This window comes from Scylla paramamosain, chromosome 39, assembly GCF_035594125.1.
Source record: "Scylla paramamosain isolate STU-SP2022 chromosome 39, ASM3559412v1, whole genome shotgun sequence".
NCBI classification, from domain to species: domain Eukaryota; kingdom Metazoa; phylum Arthropoda; class Malacostraca; order Decapoda; family Portunidae; genus Scylla; species Scylla paramamosain.
In genome coordinates, this window is record NC_087189.1 from 10,097,112 (window position 1) to 10,117,904 (window position 20,793).

The window sequence follows — 20,793 nt, forward strand, 5'->3', positions numbered from 1 at the left end:
GTGATTCCAGGTGTGCTGTGTCAAGGTAAAGGTACAGTGAGAGGGTGTAATTCTGGCGATTTCAGATAGGTCAGGTAGGCACTCGAAGCCTTTAAAAAATCCAGACCTTTAAAATTTTCCGGGATCAGTGTATGCTGATGATACCACCCTGCACTTTTCCACGTCTTTTCATAGACGTCCAACCCTTCAGGAGGTAAACATATCACGCAGGGAAGCCACAGAACGCCTGACTTCTGATCTTTCTAAAATTTCTGATTGGGGCAGAGCAAACTTGGTATTGTTCAATGCCTCAAAAACTCAATTCCTCCATCTATCAACTCGACACAATCTTCCAGACAACTACTCCCTCTTCTTCAATGACACTCAACTATCCCCCTCTTCTACACTGAACATCCTTGGTCTGTCCTTTACTTATAATCTGAACTGGAAACTTCACATCTCATCTCTAGCTAAAACAGCTTCTATGAAGTTAGGTGTTCTGAGACGTCTCCGCCAGTTTTTCTCACCCCCCCAGCTGCTAACTCTGTACAAGGGCCTTATCCGTCCATGTATGGAGTATGCTTCACATGTCTGGGGGGGTTCCACTCATACTGCTGTTCTAGACAGGGTGGAATCAAAAGCTTTTCGTCTCATCAACTCCTCTCCTCTAACTGACTGTCTTCAGCCTCTCTCTCACCGCCGCAATGTTGCATCTCTAGCTGTCTTCTACCGCTATTTTCATGCTAACTGCTCTTCTGATCTTGCTAACTGCATGCCTCCCCTCCTTCCGCGGCCTCGCTGCACAAGACTTTCATCTTTCTCTCACTCCTATTCTGTCCACCTCTCTAACGCAAGAGTTAACCAGTATTCTCAATCATTCATCCCTTTCTCTGGTAAACTCTGGAATTCCTTGCCTGCTTCTGTATTTCCACCTTCCTATGACTTGAATTCCTTCAAGAGGGAGGTTTCAAGACACTTATCCACCAATTTTTGACTACTGCTTTGACCCTTTTAGGGACTGGCATTTCAGTGGGCATTTTTTTTTATTAGATTTTTGTTGCCCTTGGCCAGTATCCTTCCTACATAAAAAAAAAAAAAAAAAAAAAAAAAAAAAAAAAAAAAAAAAAAAAAAAACGTTCACTTTCTTGGAAAGATAACCGGGATTGTACGATCGTAAGTATGTAAGCGATCTTGACAATATATATATATATATATATATATATATATATATATATATATATATATATATATATATATATATATATATATATATATATATATATATTAGAATAACTCACACCATTGTTCTTCATATCACTGAATGTGATGTGTTGGGATGTGTGGACTGATGTGTCTACAGTGACTTGGACATGTATGAGTTGACCTGGGCTTTCCATTCTCGGCCGGGCAGTACTGGAGTATGATGGCGACTCTGACGAGATAGCGGCCGAATTACCAGGCTTAAACACTGCCTTATACTTATATAGTACTACCACCACCACCACCTCCACCACCAAGTGGATCAATAGCGAAGTGTATTGTTGAGGGAGGGAGGGTGATGAACATCAGGAAGAGCCCCTCCAAGGTCCCTAGACGGACCTCCAGGAGGGGTGGCAGGAAATAGATAAGCAGAGAAAGATCGGGAGAAGCAATGCACAGCAAAGAAATATAAAGATGGGATAAACAGAGAAAGATAATGACAAGTGCAAGATTAAGATACAGAATTTACATAATAGGCTACAACGTTAACAGTGTCAGGGATGGATTTATCAGTGTCACTTGATAATCTATAAAACATTGCAGAGATGTGAAAAGGAGCTGTGATATTGTCCAGCATGTAAGGGCAAAATCTGAGGAGAGATCAAGGTTTTTGTATGGAACTCATAAAAGAGGGGATGGGTATGAAGCCAGAGGAAGATATTCAGAATGTCTTCAGGCTTGATAAAAAAAAAAAAAATGCAAGAGGTGAGGCTTGTTGTTGTTCGTCCTCTCACAGCTCGTTACTAAGCTTTAAGGCCGCTAGCATCGTCTCTAGTACTGCGTCATGTCAATTACACCTGCACCCTCGTGGTGGTCACAACAAGGCGGGCATTATCCTGATGTGGGTCGTGGGCGGCATAAGAGGGCGGCGTGGCCTCACGAGGGGCCACGCCTGGGGCGTTGCTATGGGCGTGGGTGTGGGTGTGGGCGTCGTCGGGTGCGATACTATAGGCATGGGTGCCGTGGCTGTGACAGACAGACGAGCTACTAAACTTGCGATGAAGAAAAGAGACTGTAGAGCACTTTTTGAAAGATTTCGCACCACTGAGGTAGATAAAAGTAAGGTTTGAAGTGGAGGAGGTAGAAAAAGTAAAAAAAAATATATTATATGATGAAGTGCGAGATACAGAAATAAAAATTATAAGGAATATATTTCTTGCCTATGGAAATAGGAAAAAAAAATTTAAGGAATGAAGAAATAAGGGAGGGGAAGTGCAGAGAGGAGAGGAGGAGAGGAGCGACCCAGTACTGCACAGGAACAGGAGCCTTCGCCAAAGGCTGATGTTGATACAAAAGCTATACGGGATGATACATTCTGATTTGATCCGATCTCAGATGACTAGCGTATGTCAGAGATGACTTGTGTATGTTTCAGCTGACCTGCATGTCTCAAGTAGCCTGATCACGTCTCAGGTGACCTGGACATAATATGTAAGGTAACTTGGATGTGTGTGAGGTGATCTAGACATGTTGGAGACGATGTGAGTATGTCATAGGTGACCTATTCATGTTTCAGATTACCTGAATATATTTTAGATTAATATGGCATGTTTAAGGTGACCTGCGCCTATCTCAGTCGACCTGCATATCTCTAAAGTGACCTGGACATGTCTAAGATGGTATAGTCGTGTCTAAGGTGACATGGACATGTATGAGATTACCTCGTTGTGTGAGACACGATCTTACCAAGTCTGAGATGATCTAATCCTGTCCAAGTTGATCCGACTATGTCTGGGGTCACCTCGGCATCTCTTAGCTGACCTATAGATGATGGAGATGCCTGAGGTTGGCTGAAGAACTCTGATATGGTCTGAAAATATATGAGATGACTTGAATATGTCTGAGATGATCTAGGCCTCTTTAAGATGACCTGGCCAACACTGAGGTGTGGTGGGTATGTTCTAGGTGACCTGGGCATATCTGACGTAACGTAGAGATGTAGTGGTGACCTGTGCATGCGTGGAGTCACATGACACGTGAGGTACCGTGGTGTCTGATTTATATTTTTTGTAAGTGTCAAGGTGATTTTTTCTAGTTGACAAAAAAAAAGAAAAAATCTCTCCAAGCACACTTTTGTCTTTCTATGATGCATTCTCACATTAGTCTCTCCTGTGGAATGGAACCACACAATTTCTACACTGCATGTATATTTATAAAATGGTAGTGAAAGCATTATTCTGGCTTTATCTTTCATCGCACCAAAATTAAAATCACATCCTTCCAAACCTGAATTCCTCAACGGAGGCAGTGTTCCATACTAGAACTTTATATATTAGAGCATTTGACTCCTCTCCTTTTTATGATTTATAAATGAGACAGACTTGCTCAATACTATTAAAACTCAGGTCCATCACTAATTAATGAAACCTTCCAGGTTATTTTAACTAAAGTTTCTTCCATCTTCCAGATGCTAACTCTATAAGGAGTCAAATCCACCTCTGCCTCTAGCAGGATTTTTATACACACAGAGTACCACTCATTAGACAGTGTGTAGTTAGTGAATACTGAAACCCATATGCATTGTGTTTGCAGGAAATATTGCTGCCCCAACAAATACCATGACGTACCACTTCCTGGGTGCCACTCCTGACCATTGGTGCTCAGTACAGCCACTCATCGATGCCAATTGGACTACCGAACAAATAATTTCTCTTGCAATCCCCACAAAGTAAGCCTCCTGTCTTTCTTCCTGTATTCATTATCATTTGTTCAGTCTCACACTGGCAGTAGTTTAGACTATTTTTTTTTTTTTTTTCGTGTTAACGCAGCATTAGCCAATTACTACATAGCCATATATGTGAAAAGATATTGAGCAAAACTATGTGGATTAACTTGCACTCACACACGCACACACACACACACACACACACACACACACACATATATATATATATATATATATATATATATATATATATATATATATATATATATATATATATATATATATATATATATATATATATATATATATATATATATATATATATATATATATATATATATATATATATATATATATATAAAGCTTACTCCATACTTGAACTGATAAGGTCCCTGCACAGAACTAGCAGACTGGGGATGGATGAAAGAAGAAAAACAAAAATAGGAGGAGACAAATCAGAGCACCTAACTTCATAAAAACTATTTTAGCAAGAGATGAAATGTGAAGTTTCCGTGTCGAAATCATAACTGAAAAAATATTTTTTGAGACATTGAAAACATGAAGTTTGGTCTGCCCAATCAAAAATTTTAGAAAGATCGGTAGTTACGTGTTCTGTTGGTGCCCTGTGTGACTTTTTTATTCATAATTGTTTGAATGCATACGAAAAGACAAAGAAAATGTTTAATCATCAGTGTAGGAGCGGTTAGGAAAATACACTTAGCTTAGACGATCATCGATGAATAACAAGAAGAGAGTGAATGACAGAACAGAACCCTGAGAGAGATCACTGTTAATAGACTTGAAGAAGAAAAGTGACTATCTACCACTGTAGGAATAGAGTGGTTAGAATGAAAACTTGAGATTAACTTAAAAAGAGAAGGATATAAGCTATATGAAGGTGGTTTGAAAATTAAAGGTGTGTACCAGACACTATAGAAATATTTTAATATGTCTTGGGCAACAGCAAAAGTTTCACCAAAATCTTTAAAAGATGATAACTAAGACTTGGTAAGGAAAGTTAGAATAAGACTAAGCAAGAAAATTGAGAATATCAGCAGTAGAGTAGCAACAATGAAACCTATACTGCCAATCATACATAAATCTGAGAAGTGATATATAATCAAGAGTCTTCCTGTCAGACAGGAAACTGAGTTGTTCCTTCCAGCCCGTCCCATTTCATGACTTTAACTCCTGTAATAGGGCGGCACTGCTTCCTATTTCTCAGAGCAGGTGGGCGGCTTTAGTTGTCACCACTAAGATGGGGGAGAGATCATCTTTGGCTGTCCTTCCGTGGACATTGTCCGTGTGCGGGGTCACCGCTCACAGACTGCACTGGCCTGTCTCTAAACGGGTCACACGTGTCTCACCACAAGATTACTTGATTTCCTAGAAAACACAAGCATACTATGATGACAACTTAAGCCTCCTTACAATGCGACACTTCCTGGTAAAGTGTCCCAGACTGGTCGACCTACGGAAGCGATACCTGTTCCGCTGTAGCGGTGAATATGTGACTTTCCGCGTGTCGCTAATATTTGGAGGGAGTTCTCTCTATCCGGGACTTAAAGTCCTTATATTTGTGGAGAATGCTGGTCTTATGAATAAATCATAGCTTTTCTTTAAAATATTATCAATTTAAATTATTTTACTAGTAGTATATTATTAAGCAGAGATGTTGCGGCGCCTACCCCCCTAATTTTTTTTAATCAATTGATTACTCAATCTTCTTGTTTTTGGATAGATTAAAACTTTAAAAAGTCAGGAAATTAAAGGATTTGGGTGTTAATTAGGATTAGAGCAGGCACGCCAGGAACAGGGTTAATATAAGCAAACTTCCAGCAGGCAAGAAATGTAAATGTTAACTTACAAAGTTGATTGAGTGTGACCAAGGAAGGTGTAAGCACAGAAGCACAGTTTTGGAGAACAATAGGATGGATGCCATTAGGTTCATAGGCCTTCGATAGATTACTTAAGGATAAAAGGGGCGTTAAATCATTATTAGGAAGACTCATAATAGGACGCATGAAGTAGTCGGACGGTGGAGGAGAGAGACGAACAATCCAGAATTGACTTTTTAACAGAGGTTTGCGCGAAGAGTTCAGGTAGAGAGATAGATGAAATAGCTGTAGTGTCAACAGGTTAAAATAAAAGAGAGAAAAAAAATGAGGAAGAAAATTTAAGAGATACTTTTTACCAGAAGCCAATATTTATAACGGGTGTTTTATCCAGAAAGATTTTGGCACTTTCTATTGAGAAAGGAGTTTTGTCTAGCTGGAGAACAAGCATGACATGATTTCTGGCAGAATTAAAGTGCGTGAGATTGAGGTTATGGAAGGCTCAAATATATTTTGTAGAGAGAAAGAGTGATGTTCACACTGGCAATATGTTGCCTACAAACGAGATGAAACCACTGTTGGAATAAGCACAACAACCGACACCTGAATACTTATGAAAAAAATGTTCGAAGATATGTTTGTTACAATGTTGGGTAACATTTTGGCAATAAGAGCCAACTTAGTTAGTTTACACTAGATCTTTATAGACAAGATGGCCATCTCGGTGTGAGGATGCATTAGTGGCAGTTGCTGCAGTAGTTATTTTGTATGGGCATCATTAGAGGAGGCGCCGCCGTAGGGAATGGGTGAGACCGTCCTTATTGAACAACAAGAACAGTGCAAGGCAGCAAGATCTCGTTAACAGTGTAGTAGCGGACGATGTCTCTCTCTGGCCACACACAGTACATGAAAAAGGAGTTTTGCAGATTTTTTTTTCGGATATCCGAAATTGAAAATGACTGGTACCCATATCTGTAAAGGTAACACAAACTTCACGCAGCCATTATCGGCAGCAGACCGCCTTGGTGTGACATTGCGGTTTCTGGCATTATGTGACTCCTACAGCAGCCTCGAATGAAACAGGTGCTGGATAGGAAACGCATCACCGTGCAGGCACTGCCGTCTTTTGGTAACGACTATTATAATTACAACGGATTACAGTATCATATTGTTTATTATCGTTGACAGTATGTACAACTTTCTTTATGTAAATGTAGGTAGTCAGGATAAATTATCAGATGCAGGTGTTTTTTTTCACACAATAGTTTAATTCAGGCCCTTTATGATGGTACTTTTAACATACCGTCCTCACATTCATGGCATTGTTATTCCTTACGTCTTTGTGGGTGATGACACATTTCCCTTAACACCAAACATTATGAAACCCTACCAGGCGAAAACACTTAGGGCTCAAACGAGAAGATATTTAACCATCATTTATGCAAAGCTAGAATGTGTTTGGGATTGTTTCGGCTGTGTTCACTGTTCTTCGTAAACTAATACTGGTGCAACCAGATTCTGCCAAGAAAATCACATCAGGATGTGCACATTTACACAATTCCCTAAGCCGCAGTACATCACAGCAATTATACACTCCTCCATGTACTTTCGATGCATGTGATGTGGTTTATGACACACTTATTCCGGGTTCAGGGAGGCAAGATGAAGTACCACCTGTGCAATCAACCCTTTTACTAGTGGAGCCAACGCAGGAAAATAGCAACATTGATGATAGAAACATTCGCAGGGAATTCACAGAATACTTCATCACTGATTTGGGTCGTATTAGCTGGCAAGACAGGTACTCCTAAATATCTTACACAAGTTATTCTAGTTGGGTATATATATTGTTACTACCACAAATTGCCGTCCTTTCCTCAGCTGCCTCAAATGGACTAGTTCCCCCCACCCCCCAAGTCATCTCCTATGTGACAGGATGCAGGGCTTAATATGAGATACAAGGTCCACTTTTGACTCATGCAACCTTCTTACCAACAGTCATAACACCATATTATACAAATAATGTTGCTAGTCTGTTTTACACACCCACAGACAAGGGAAATTAACTCCCACAGCTAAAAAAAAGAATTAATAACATGTCTAGCGAGAGAATTACAATTACAACAACAATTCGGTCAAGGTATAATACCCCGGGGAAAAATCACCCTCCTAACGGACCGCCCACTTCCGGCGATATATCATAATAATCTCCCTGCCCGGTAATACAATATCCCTTCCCCTTAAAAGGAAGAGACATAAATCAACACAAGGCAGTTCGAGAGAATCTTTATACCAAAAAGGGCATTGGGTATGCTCCCCTGATAGTAGTAACATTTATCACAACAATACGAATACAGGGGAGTGCCCACACACGAACAGGAGGGTAATTCACCCATCGCTGTACAAGAACTCTTCCCACATACACACGCAGCCGAGGAGCCCTTCAAATGGAATGCATTATAATCAACTACACTCCCTGGCAGACTACTATGGAGACTCCTATGTACTTAGATAGGCTGAGGTATACAGCCGGTAATTATTCACTTATCCCCTTAAATAAACTGACCCATCTAGCTGTAATCCCTTCCCAGTCTCCACTGAGCAATACTTTCTGCCTTAGTACATCTCTCTCTCTCTCTCTCTCTCTCTCTCTCTCTCTCTCTCTCTCTCCCTCGTGGTGGCTGGATGATGACTGACTATAGAGTCGCGGGGCAACACTCTCCCATCCTGCTACCAAGGGGGGTGGTAAATATAAGGTAGGGGGCGGGGTGGCTACATACTCGTACAGACATACATGCACGCCCGCCGCCTCGCGCACACAACGACCTGATGCAATAAGACTTTTATTCTGAAAATTTTTGTGACTAAACTATGGGACCTGAATGAGTACAGATTACTTTATCAAGAGCAACTCCTCTACTAGATACAGGGTGAGACTCAAATTGGATGAACAAGGAAAAAGTAAGGAAAATTACGTGGAAGGTACGAGCGTCTCTATGTGAGCGTAGCTGCAGGCTACACGTCAGAGATGTATTAAGTCTCATCCCCAACTTTTCTCTCTCTCTCTTTCATCTTTTATTCCTTCTTGTTCTTTTCATTTTACATCGTCTCTCAGAATAAATAAATAAATAAATAAATAAATAAATAAATAAATAAATAATATATATATATATATATATATATATATATATATATATATATATATATATATATATATATATATATATATATATATATATATATATATATATATATATATATTGTAACTCCGTCCCTCCCCCTCCCCTCGTGCATGAGTCATTTCCCGTGACAAGTGGTCAATCTCAGTTCTCAGGCTCAGTCATTGTCCAGTTGTCTAGAAAAAGGGACGTGCATGTTGAGGCAGGACGAGGCTTGGATAATTTGTGTCATGCTGATGATAGGTGGTAAATAGTTATCTCTAATAGTCTGCCTGTGATTATTGTGTCTTGTAATATAATAGATATATTCCACACTGGATTCTGGACTGTAAGTCCAGTGGGGTTTATCGGAGAGTGGTTGGTAGACTCTCTTTTGTGTGTTTAGGCTACTTGTTATGTATCTGTAATGTCTTGTTGTCTTGTTAAATGTTACTGGGTTCCAGTGGTCTTTTAAGGAACCTGAAGTTAGAAGATACCTGTCTCTGTGGTGAAGTGGCGTCTGCTACGAGCTTGGTCGGTCCTGGGTGGCCGTGGTTCGTCTTCTTAGAAGACGCAAATGGTGTTGATGGCAGAATGAGACATAATATTCGATGAAGGTTGGTGGATATTTGTCTTGTACTTTGTCAGGGCGGTAATCCATAGAATATTATAATCCTTATATGTTTTTGTCTCTTGTCAAAGCTGTGTCTCCTATCGATTCTTTCCTACTTGTTGGAGTGCCTTTATCGTTGTGGTACTTTCTTGCCTGTAGAAGGTGAAACAGGTTGGCGACCTCAGTTGTGTAATTCACCACAGGAGGACAGAAGGACCCTTGTTAAGTGATTGCGACCTTGCACCAGTTTAAGTAGGAAGTAGACTGGGTAGGCTGAGCTGCGATACAGGCAGCCGTGAAGAGGGGCGGAACCAAGTGCTGTGACCGTCTGTAAAAAGGCTGCAAGAGATCAGAAGGACCTTGTGACCCAGAATTAGGGTTAAGTAGTAACTTAGGGAAGCTTGCAGAGAAAAAGGCAGCTGTGAACGAGGTGGGATATATATATATATATATATATATATATATATATATATATATATATATATATATATATATATATATATATATATATATATATATATATATATATATATATATATATATATATATATATATATATATATATATATATATATATATATATATATATATATATATATATATATATATATATATATATATATATATATATATATATATATATATATATATATATATATATATATATATATATATATATATATATATATATATATATATATATATATATATATATATATATATATATATATATATATATATATAAGGTATCAAACTGGGCAGAAGTGCCGGGCTTCTTAGACCTGCTTCACACTAGTCCGTTTTTACGGATTCCGTCAAAAAAGAGAGTCAGTACTGAATGAAGGAGTTGGCCACCGTCTCTGTTTGTCAACATCGAAGTGCAGAGAAGAGATCTCCTTGACAAGGAATTTGTATACTTCTTGCAACATTGTTGCTCATAGCTAATGAAGGGAGGCCAGTGAAGTGAAGAAGAGTTTCATTTATTGCACAGTAAAGAAATATAACTACACGCAAGTGAATTTTACAAAGGCATGAAGGGGCAGTAGTGTCTGATAGCACGGTGTGGTGGAGAGGGAGGCCTTACTAGTGCTTTCAGGTTATCTGGTTGTCAATTATTAGTACATTGTCAATACCATAGCTGCTGACTGAGGCTTGTGTTTCTAAAGTTTGTTAGGCTGAAACCTGTCTTTGTCCTTGTGTTTACATGCTTTGCGGTGTTGCCCCACCTCACCATGGAACCCCAGTCACTCCTCTTTTTCCACAAAGTGTAAAAATTATTAATTTACAATATAGGATTATTACATTACAAAGCTGTAATTCAATAACATTTTTTCATGTACTTCAGTATCATGTCTAGAACATTCAAAATATTAGTACGTGCAACACTGCCCATCTCTCCCTACAAAGATAAACTTGGTTTATCTCTTCCGCTCGACGTCGTCCGTTGAAGCGGAAGCAGAAACGGAGTCCGGTTCCCACTACAGTCGCTCGAATGGAAACGGTAGTGACGTCATCGCTGGACTGTGTACGGAAAAGAAATCCGTAAAAACGTAGTGCAAACCAGGACTTACTCTCTCAGTCTCAGATCAGCGTTCCTTAGCCTCGGGTCAGGGTTCCTCAATCTCAGGTCAGATTTCCTAGCGAACGGACGTGTTTAGTGAGCAGTGACCTGACGTTATAGCTGGCTAGTGTAGACATGGTGCCTTGTGTTGCTGAGTCATCGGGTTGTGTTAGCTCTCCTGTTCTCGAGGCCATCGTTGCGAAGGTCTCAGAGATGGAGACTGAGTTTCATCGAAGGATCTCAGAGGTGCAGGCTGAGTTTCGTGAGAGGATCTCAGATCTGTAGGCTCAGTTTTGTGAAAGGATCTCAGCACTTGAGAGAGGGTCGTGCTTCGCCGTCACCTTACCTAGTAAGACGACGGAGGAGCAGTGTGCATGGGGTCCAAGAGATTGAAGGTCCTCAAGGCACGAGGAATCCCTTCAGTGTGCTGAAGGGAGTGATGGAGGAGGAGTTGGAAGTGGCGGGAGGAGACAAGGAGAAGAAAAAGAGGGCAGACAGACATAGTTACCGTGTCCTAAGGTAGAGTGCTTGTGCTTGGTGATAGTTAGGTACTTAGATAGTGCGTTTTGTGCCAGAGATAGGAGGCGTAGCTCAAGGGTGTGTTTGCCAGTGGCTGTAATAGGGGAGGTAGCAGATAGGCTAGACACGTGCTTGGAAAATTATGGGACCAAGCCCATTGTTTTTCTTCGCGCAGGAGGGAATTACCTTGGTATGGTCAAGAGTGAGGAGCTGTTCAGGAAGTTTAGACAGGGTTTGGATAAGATTAAAGATAAAGGAGGGATCCATGTGGTATATGGTGCCTTGCTAAGGAGGGGAGTTGGTGCTGAGGCTATTACAGTGAATTTCAGGCTCGCGAATCATTGTAAGAGTAATGGACAGACATTCATCGAAAACTGGGACTTCTTCCATAGTAAGGACACCTTCTAATCCAGGGATGGACTGCATTTCTCACGCCATGGTGTTCGGATTTTGGCCGGAACAGTCGAGCGCGAGGTAACTGCACTCCAGCGGTTTTTTCATCAGTCAAGAAGGAGGAAGGCATTATGAAGACGAAATGAAGGACAAAATCATTCAATCTAGAAAAGTAACTAGATCAGCGAAGGAGAGGAATAGTTTGAGTGTTTTCTACACGAGTTCTAGAAGTATTTTGAATAAAATAGAATTGCTTAGAGGAGTGACGTGTTTAGATAATCTGATATCATTACTTATATACTATTCTATAAAGACAGGGAAAACGGGAGAGGAGCTGATGTCGCACTGTACGTTAGGGACTTATTGCAATGCTATAACAACAGTAGAATTAAAACAAATAGCAAAACAAAGTCGATCTTGGCAGATATTAAGGAAGGATCACAGTCAGTAGTACTGGGATTATTGTACAGGCCATTGAACAGTACAAAGGATATTAACAACTCATCATGGCAGGAAATAAACAGAGCAGGCTGGTACAGTCAGGTATGTGTGGTAGATTTTAATTTTAGGAATATCGAGTGGAGGCTGATGGTTGGTAAGAGTTTAATCTTTGAACAGCTGATTTTAGAACCCACAAGGGGGTTCTTATTTAAAATAAAATTTTTGATTTATTTTTAAGTAACAGGTAGAAAGCAGTCATACAGTTACATAGTTACGTAGAAAAACAGGCTACAACAGACCTTGCGGTCCTCACGAGGTGGCCTGACCTAAGATTACTAAGGTGATAGTAGAAGAAAAGGACAGAAAAGCAGAAGGCTCTCTCCCCACCCTCCACTCCCTCCGGCATAAACCGTACAGGAAAAACAGGTCGGAAAGAAATACCTTACAGGGTTAGAGGAAAAAAAAAACGGAAATTTTATAGGAAAGAAAGAAAATGGATGAAATGAGGGGCCCAAATTTCCTGAAGGCAAGGAAGTTAATCACAAGCAAACAAACGCTGTTAGCATTGCAGGCAAGATATTTATCAAGACGGCGTTTAAAAGTCTCAACGGTGTTGCAGCTTATCACGTCCCGAGGAAGCCCACTCCACAGATTTATAAATCGATGAAAAATAATAAATAAATAAATAAAATAAAATAAAATAAAATATTCGTGAGTTGAAGGATTTCCCAACAATTTGGGAACGGTATCCTATTGAGAAATATTTACTGCAGTCCATGTTATCAATGACTTTGTTGATTTTAAACACCTGTATTAAGTCGCCTCTTAGTCTTCTTTTGTGTTAATGGGAAATAATTAATTCTTTAAGATGCTCTTCGTATGATTTGTTTCTTAGGCTTGGTATCATTTTAGTTGCTCTACGTTGAACTCTTTCTAATTTACCAATGTCTTTCTGGTAGTAGGGGCACCATGCTTGAACGCAATATTCCAAAAGGGGACTGACTAAAGAGTTATACAAAGTGAGGATTGTATCCTTAGATTTATATTCAAAAGATCTGCCGATTAAGCCAATTACCTTATTTGCTTTCTTTACGACTTCTGAACATTGCTGGCTAGGTTTTAAGCTACTCGATATTGTCACTCCCAAATCAATTTCGTTGTCAACACTTTTGAGTTGGGTACAATTTAAAATATACTTTACTTTCTCGTTTCTGTACCCTATGTGAAGCACTTTGCACTTATCTATATTAAAACTCACCTGCCAGATTTGCCCCCACTCAGTCAATTTGTCTAGATTTTTCTGCATTTCTGTTACTTGTACATTAGAAACTACGGAAATCGCAATTTTGGTGTCATCAGCAAACTTCGGTATTATACTGGTAACATCTACATCGTTGATATAAACAAGGAAGAGAACAGGTCCTAAGACTGATCCCTGTTGTACCCCGCTGGTTACGTTAGTCCACTTGGATGCTTTTCCATTTATTACTACTCTTTGTTTACGGTTATTTAGCCAGTTTTCAACCCATCGCAACACGTCGCCTTCAGTACCGTGTGATTTTAGTTTAATCAGTAAGCGTTTGTGGGAGACTTTGTCTAAGGCCTTTTGAAAATCAAGATATATCATATCTACCGCTTTACTCTCGTCGTACTGGTTCAGAATATCATAGAAATCTAAGAGGTTCGCCATGCAAGCAGAGGATGGACGACAACTTTCAGAAGGAACAACACTAGTAAAATTTTTAGGAAAAAAAAAACACTTTAGGAGAGCAGATTTTGAGGGATTAAAAAGGTATCTCCAGGGAGCAGGATAGCACGGTATGACATAGATGCATGTATATTAATGATCATAAGAGTTTCGAGGAAAGACTGAACAACTGACCGAAGTGATCTTCCACCATGAGCGGCAACAGCTAGGGGTGGAGTAGAAGCTCTAGACTGCACATCATCATCACAACCAGAGGGTGACGTCTCCAGGGCCTGTACGACCGCCCCTCAAGAACCAGATGCATTTTTGTTTACCTATAAAGATACCATAAAAATTAAATGGCACCATGGGCCAAGGGAAAGGTTAGATCAATGTCCTTAATGGGGAGTTGATGAAGGACAAAAACGTGTAGCCAAGGCAGAGAAGACAAGGAAGTCAGTTACTAGGTATTTCTTCTTTTTTATCGCCAGGCTTTGCTATTTCCGACGAAGAAATACTTGCGGTGTATATAGGTTTGCTTTTACATGTAGGAACTCAATATTTTAATGTTGAATATGCTGCCAATGCACTGCTTTTTGTGGCTTATATATATATATATATATATATATATATATATATATATATATATATATATATATATATATATATATATATATATATATATATATATATATATATATATATATATATATATATATATATATATATATATATATATAATTTCAAATTCTCATTTTTTCTCATTCTTAGCAACTCTTTTTTTTTCGTGTTTTTTTTTTTTTTTCTCTATCGTCTATACCAGGAAGGGTCCAAGACCGTGCTCCGAAACCACGAGCGATCTTGGATGACAAAAACGTTCCTCAACACGCGGCGAGAAACCTCTTAATGTGAAAGGGCCTCAAGCCCCTTTCACACTATGTGGATTGCCGCAGCACAATCCTCCAGCTACCGTAAACATTAAAACCTTGTGGAAAGTGCACTAAATATGTTTGTTACATGATGCTTGTGCGGCTACTAACCGCACAGTGTAAAATTTATTAAAATATATTTTTAACACTATTTTTTAAATTAAAATTTAAAGCCGGCTGCCACCTCGCACAGGTATGGGGCCGGACAAAACCAGTGGGATACCGCAACTGCATCCAGGCCCGGACCGGTAAATCACCCGCAGCCGCACAATGTGAAGAGGGACAAATTAACAGTCGACTGCTGTGTCCTGGCCCAGACAGCATGTAGATGTGGCAAGAACGGCTCCTAACTGCGGGAACAATTTCGTTTGGTCCCTCACTGATAACTTTGTAGAATAGGTAGTCCTCTCCTCCTAAGAAGGATGAAAGGAAGAGAGAGAGAGAGAGAGAGAGAGAGAGAGAGAGAGAGAGAGAGAGAGAGAGAGAGAGAGAGAGAGAGAGAGAGAGAGAGAGAGAGAGAGAGAGAGAGAGAGAGAGAGAGCAGAAATTAAACAAATATATTTATTTCCAGCAATGCCACGGGAAAGTATGAAGAGTGTCTCATGAGGGACTATGACTACCGTGGCGCAGCTGCATTGGGCTATGAGACTACTTTCGTTAACCTATCTGAAGCAGTGATGGACACACAGGCTCTCATCGCTTGCCCCTCCCGAACCTTTAATTATAGTCAGCACGCGGTAACCACCGTCACTGAGGTGCGTGGCTATATATGTAATATATATATATATATATATATATATATATATATATATATATATATATATATATATATATATATATATATATATATATATATATATATATATATTATGAGTGGCGCAGCGGAGAGGAGAGAGAGAGGGAAAGGAAGAAAAAAGGTGTATATATATATATATATATATATATATATATATATATATATATATATATATATATATATATATATATATATATATATATATATATATATATATATATTATTTATTTATTTATTTTTTTTGTAGGAAGGACACTGGCCAAGGGTAACAAAAATCTAATAAAAAAAAATGCCCACTGAAATGCCAGTCCCATAAAAGGATCAAAGCAGTGGTAAAAAATTGATGAATAAGTGTCTTGAAACTTCCTTCTTGAAGGAATTCAAGTCATAGGAAGGTGGAAATACAGAAGCAGGCAGGGAGTTCCAGAGTTTACCAGAGAAAGGGATGAATGATTGAGAATACTGGTTAACTCTTCCGTTAGAGAGGTGGACAGAATAGGGGTGAGAGAAAGAAGAAAGTCTTCTGCAGCGAGGCCGCGGAAGGAGGAGAGGCATGCAGTTAGCAAGATCAGAAGAGCAGTTAGCATGAAAATAGCGGTAGAAGACAGCTAGATATGCAACATTGCGGCGGTGAGAGAGAGGCTGAAGACAGTCAGTTAGAGGAGAAGAGTTGATGAGACGAAAAGCTTTTCATTCCACCTTGTCTAGAAGAGCAGTATGAGTGGAACCTCACCAGACATGTGAAGCATACTCCATACATGGACGGATAAAGCCCTTGTACAGAGTTAGCAGCTGGGGGGGTGAGAAAAATTGGCGGAGACGTCTCAGAACACCTAACTTCATAGAAGCTGTTTTAGCTAGAGATGAGATGTGAAGTTTCCAGTTCAGATTATAAGTAAAGGACAGACCGAGGATGTTCAGTGTAGAAGAGGGGGACAGTTGAGTGTCAATGAAGAAGAGGGGATAGTTGTCTGGAAGGTTGTGTCGAGTTGATAGATGGAGGAATTGAGTTTTTGAGGCATTGAACAATTCCAAGTTTGCTCTGCCCCAATCAGAAATTTTTGAAAGATCAGAAGTCAAGCGTTCTCTGGCTTCCCTGCGTGAAATGTTTACCTCCTGAAGGGTTGGACGTCTATGAAAAGACGTTGAAAAGTGCAGGGTGGTATCATCAGCGTAGGAGTGGATAGGACAAGAAGTTTGGTTTAGAAGATCATTAATGAATAATAAGAAGAGATTGGGTGACAGGACAGAACCCTGAGGAACACCACTGTTAATAGATTTAGGAGAAGAACAGTGACCGTCTACCACAGCAGCAATAGAACGGTCAGAAAGGAAACTTGAGATGAAGTTACAGAGAGAAGGATAGAAACCGTAGGAGGGTAGTTTGGAAATTAAAGCTTTGTGCCAGACTCTATCAAAAGCTTTTGATATGTCCAAGGCAACAGCAGAAGTTTCACCAAAATCTCTAAAAGAGGATGACCAAGACTCAGTAAGGAAAGCCAGAAGATCACCAGTAGAGCAGCCTTGACGGAACCCATACTGGCGATCAGATAGAAGGTTGTGAAGTGATAGATGTTTGTGAATATTCCTGTTGAGGATAGATTAAAAAAACTTTAGATAGGCAGGAAATTAAAGCAATAGGACGATAGTTTGAGGGATTAGAACGGTCACCCTTTCTAGGAACAAGCTGAATGTAGGGAAACTTTCAGCAAGAAGGAAAGGTAGATGTTGACAGACAGAGCTGAAAGAGTTTGACTAGGCAAGGTGCAAGCACGGACGCAATGTTTCGGAGAACAATTGGAGGGACCCCATCAGGTCCATAAGCCTTTCGAGGGTTTAGGCCAGCGAGGGCATGGAAAACAGCACTGCGAAGAATTTTAATAGGTGGCATGAAGTAGTCAGAGGGTGGAGGAGTGGGAGGAACAAGCCCAGAATCGTCCAAGATAAACTTTTTAGCAAAGGTTTGAGCGAAGAGTTGAGGTTTAGAAATAGATGTGATAGCAGTGGTGCCATCTGGATGAAATAGAGGAGGGAAAGAAGAAGCAAAGTTATTGGAGATATTTTTGGCTAGATGCCAGAAATCACGAAGGGAGTTAGATCTTGAAAGGTTTTGACATTTTCTGTTAATGAAGGAGTTTTTGGCTAGTTGGAGAACAGACTTGGCTATGAATGTTGTTAAAAATGAAATAATCAGTATTCTTTGAACAATGGATCCATATTGTTTGAACAATGGAGCCTTCTAGAGCAGCTCTAAAACGAATTGTTAGATATACACCAGTAGTTACTAGTAAAAGAATGAACTAAAGGTGAAAGGTGATACATGTGTTGGAGCGGCTATTGCAGCTAGTAATCAGGCAGCGAAAAGAACTTGGGCTCTTTTGGTTATAGCTGAAATTATATATATATATATATATATATATATATATATATATATATATATATATATATATATATATATATATATATATATATATATATATATATATATATATATATATATATATTAATCATCATCATCTCTCATCTATATAATATCTGTAGAACAAGAAATTTCACCCTCCCAACCTTCTTATTAATCCAGTTCTTAATAAAATTGCTACATCTCCTACACGATTAGAAAGAAAAGTGAGTACTCCTGCATTTGTAGATTTTTAAATTACTGAAGCATAAGACACTAATCCTCAGCCCAATAAAATTCTAACCAAATTATGCCGTAAAACTATAAATCTCTTAGAGAGAATGAAAGTCAAGACAAGATTATGTAAATCAATTAAAAGTCTTATCATCAGTTATATATCCTCCTCTATAAAAAAAAAAAAAAAAAAGAAAAAAAGAAAAAAAAAACCAACGTGGCAGAAATCGCAAATACAAATTTCATAAACACTAAAGAGATTCAATCTAAGACTCAAGTAAATACAATTCTTACTAACCTAAAAAGTTCCCATTCAACTACATCTATAACACCTCTTTTAATTTTTGTTAATGCTGAAAGTCCCGCAGATAGTCGACCCTCAAAATCAACTTAATATTCTAATTTCATGTATAGAAATTTTCCAAAGGATTCTTTTAAATTTTTAAGTCTATCAATAATAAAGTTCTATTTATAATTATTACATTTAAGGGGAATTAGTTTAAAAACAACCTTAGATACTCTCTAACTTTCCTTGAACAGCATGAATACAAGGAATTATTAAAAACTCCATGTTGTTTTAGACTATACATATATAAGGTGCAACTTGCGCAAAAAAAAAAAAAATAAATAAATAAATAAGACCTAATACCCAAAATCAATTTTTTTTCTTCAAGTTAGTAGTGCTAAAATTGATATAATCTCTCCTGACAAATTTAAAGAAAGAGGTCTGGGCATGTGTCTCACTCTCAAAAAAAAAAAAAGACCTATTCTAGGTATAAATGCCAATAATCCTTTATTTACTATTAATCTAACTTTCTGCTCCTTCATAAACCATATTAGCTAAACGAAATAAACCAGAACACAAACCGTGTCCAAGTATTAGAATTACACTTCCAGCTAATCCTCATCATTTAAAAATTACGATTTCACATAATACCAATCTTATATGGACAACAGAAGAATAAGCAATTCAAGATTTTATATTTACTTGACGTATACATATTAAACTAATATATACTCCACCTACAATTTCTAAACAAACTCAAAGTCAACAAAATTCTTAATTTACTAGTTGAAACATTACAAACACTCGAATTAAACCGTAGCCTCCAAATTTTAATAATACTCCTGCTAAATTATAGAACTTGCAATAGGTGCTTCATCATGAACTTTTGGTAGCCAGAAATGAAATATAAATATAGGTGTTTTAACTAAAAATGCTAAAACAGTTCTTACATATCAAAACCTATATAAATGATTTATTCCTTCTATAGAAATTCTTAAATTAATGACCGATCTTCCTGTTATCAGATAATAAATAAATAAAAAATACTAATAAAGGTAAAGAAAACAGCAAAGTATAAAAAGTATATAAACACCCACTTGCACACGTTCAAACTGGTACCCTCAACCTAAAATCGAAATTAACGTCGGAATTAAAGACGCTTCAAACATAATATAACATATTAAATAATCTATAGAAGAAAAGCTAATATTGAAAACAGTAATATAATATTTGTTACAATAAATCTTCCCCTAAAATTTTCTACTTTCAAAAATTTTCGGACTGGAAATTAAAATTAATGAAGCAGTCCAAGCACTTAATAAAATTGAAATATAGCCAATATAATCTAATCCCAGGCTGAATCCTGTACTAAAAAAAAAAGTGATAGCAGTTAATTCTAATTAAAAACAAATAAATAAATAAATAAATAAATAAATAAAATATATAAATAACCTCAATTTTCCAGTCGCTGTTAAACTTTATCAATATTACCAAAGGAATAATAACATTCTAATAAATTAAATCTTTGAAAAGCATAATTTCCATGTCTACGTACTACTAAAACCAATATAGTTAAACATAATGACCCTTCACGCGAAGGGTCATTATGTTAAATGAAGGGTCATTATTTAAAATTGTTAATAATACTCTAGTTGATAGACTCTTACCTTCAAATATTTCAGCTTTTTTTAAATTTTGGGTCCTCGTAATTCAAATTGCTACTGGTTTATTTTTAGCTATACATTACACTACCCATAATGACTTACCTTTCTCTAGAATGGCCAATTATCTGTCGAGATGTAAATTATGGTTGACTCCTTCGAACTATACATGACAATGGAGCATCATTTTTTTCTTTGTCCATATATCCATATCGGACGAGGTATTTACTATGGGTCTTATATAATCTTCCACGCTTTAGCAGTTAAAGTAGTATTTTTTTTTTTTTTTGTTATAGTAACGGCCTTTCTGGGTCATGTTCTTCGTTGGGGGCAACTATAATTTTGAGGAGCTACTGTTATTACTAAGCTTTTTTTCAG

The 20,793-nt window shown here is 38.1% G+C and overlaps 1 protein-coding gene across 4 annotated transcripts in view; it reads left to right on the forward strand.

Moving 5' to 3' along the window:
* LOC135092158 (organic cation transporter protein-like) overlaps nucleotides 1-20,793 on the forward strand; it is a 108,588-nt gene that overhangs the window by 38,903 nt on the left and 48,892 nt on the right. For 2 of the 4 annotated variants that reach the window (XM_063990428.1, XM_063990429.1), the window contains 2 exons: nucleotides 3,772-3,907; nucleotides 15,612-15,795. In XM_063990428.1, the coding sequence (XP_063846498.1) occupies nucleotides 3,772-3,907; nucleotides 15,612-15,795 (320 nt within the window). The remainder of the gene's footprint in view (nucleotides 1-3,771; nucleotides 3,908-15,611; nucleotides 15,796-20,793) is intronic. The other 2 variants (XM_063990431.1, XM_063990430.1) reach the window with 2 other exon arrangements.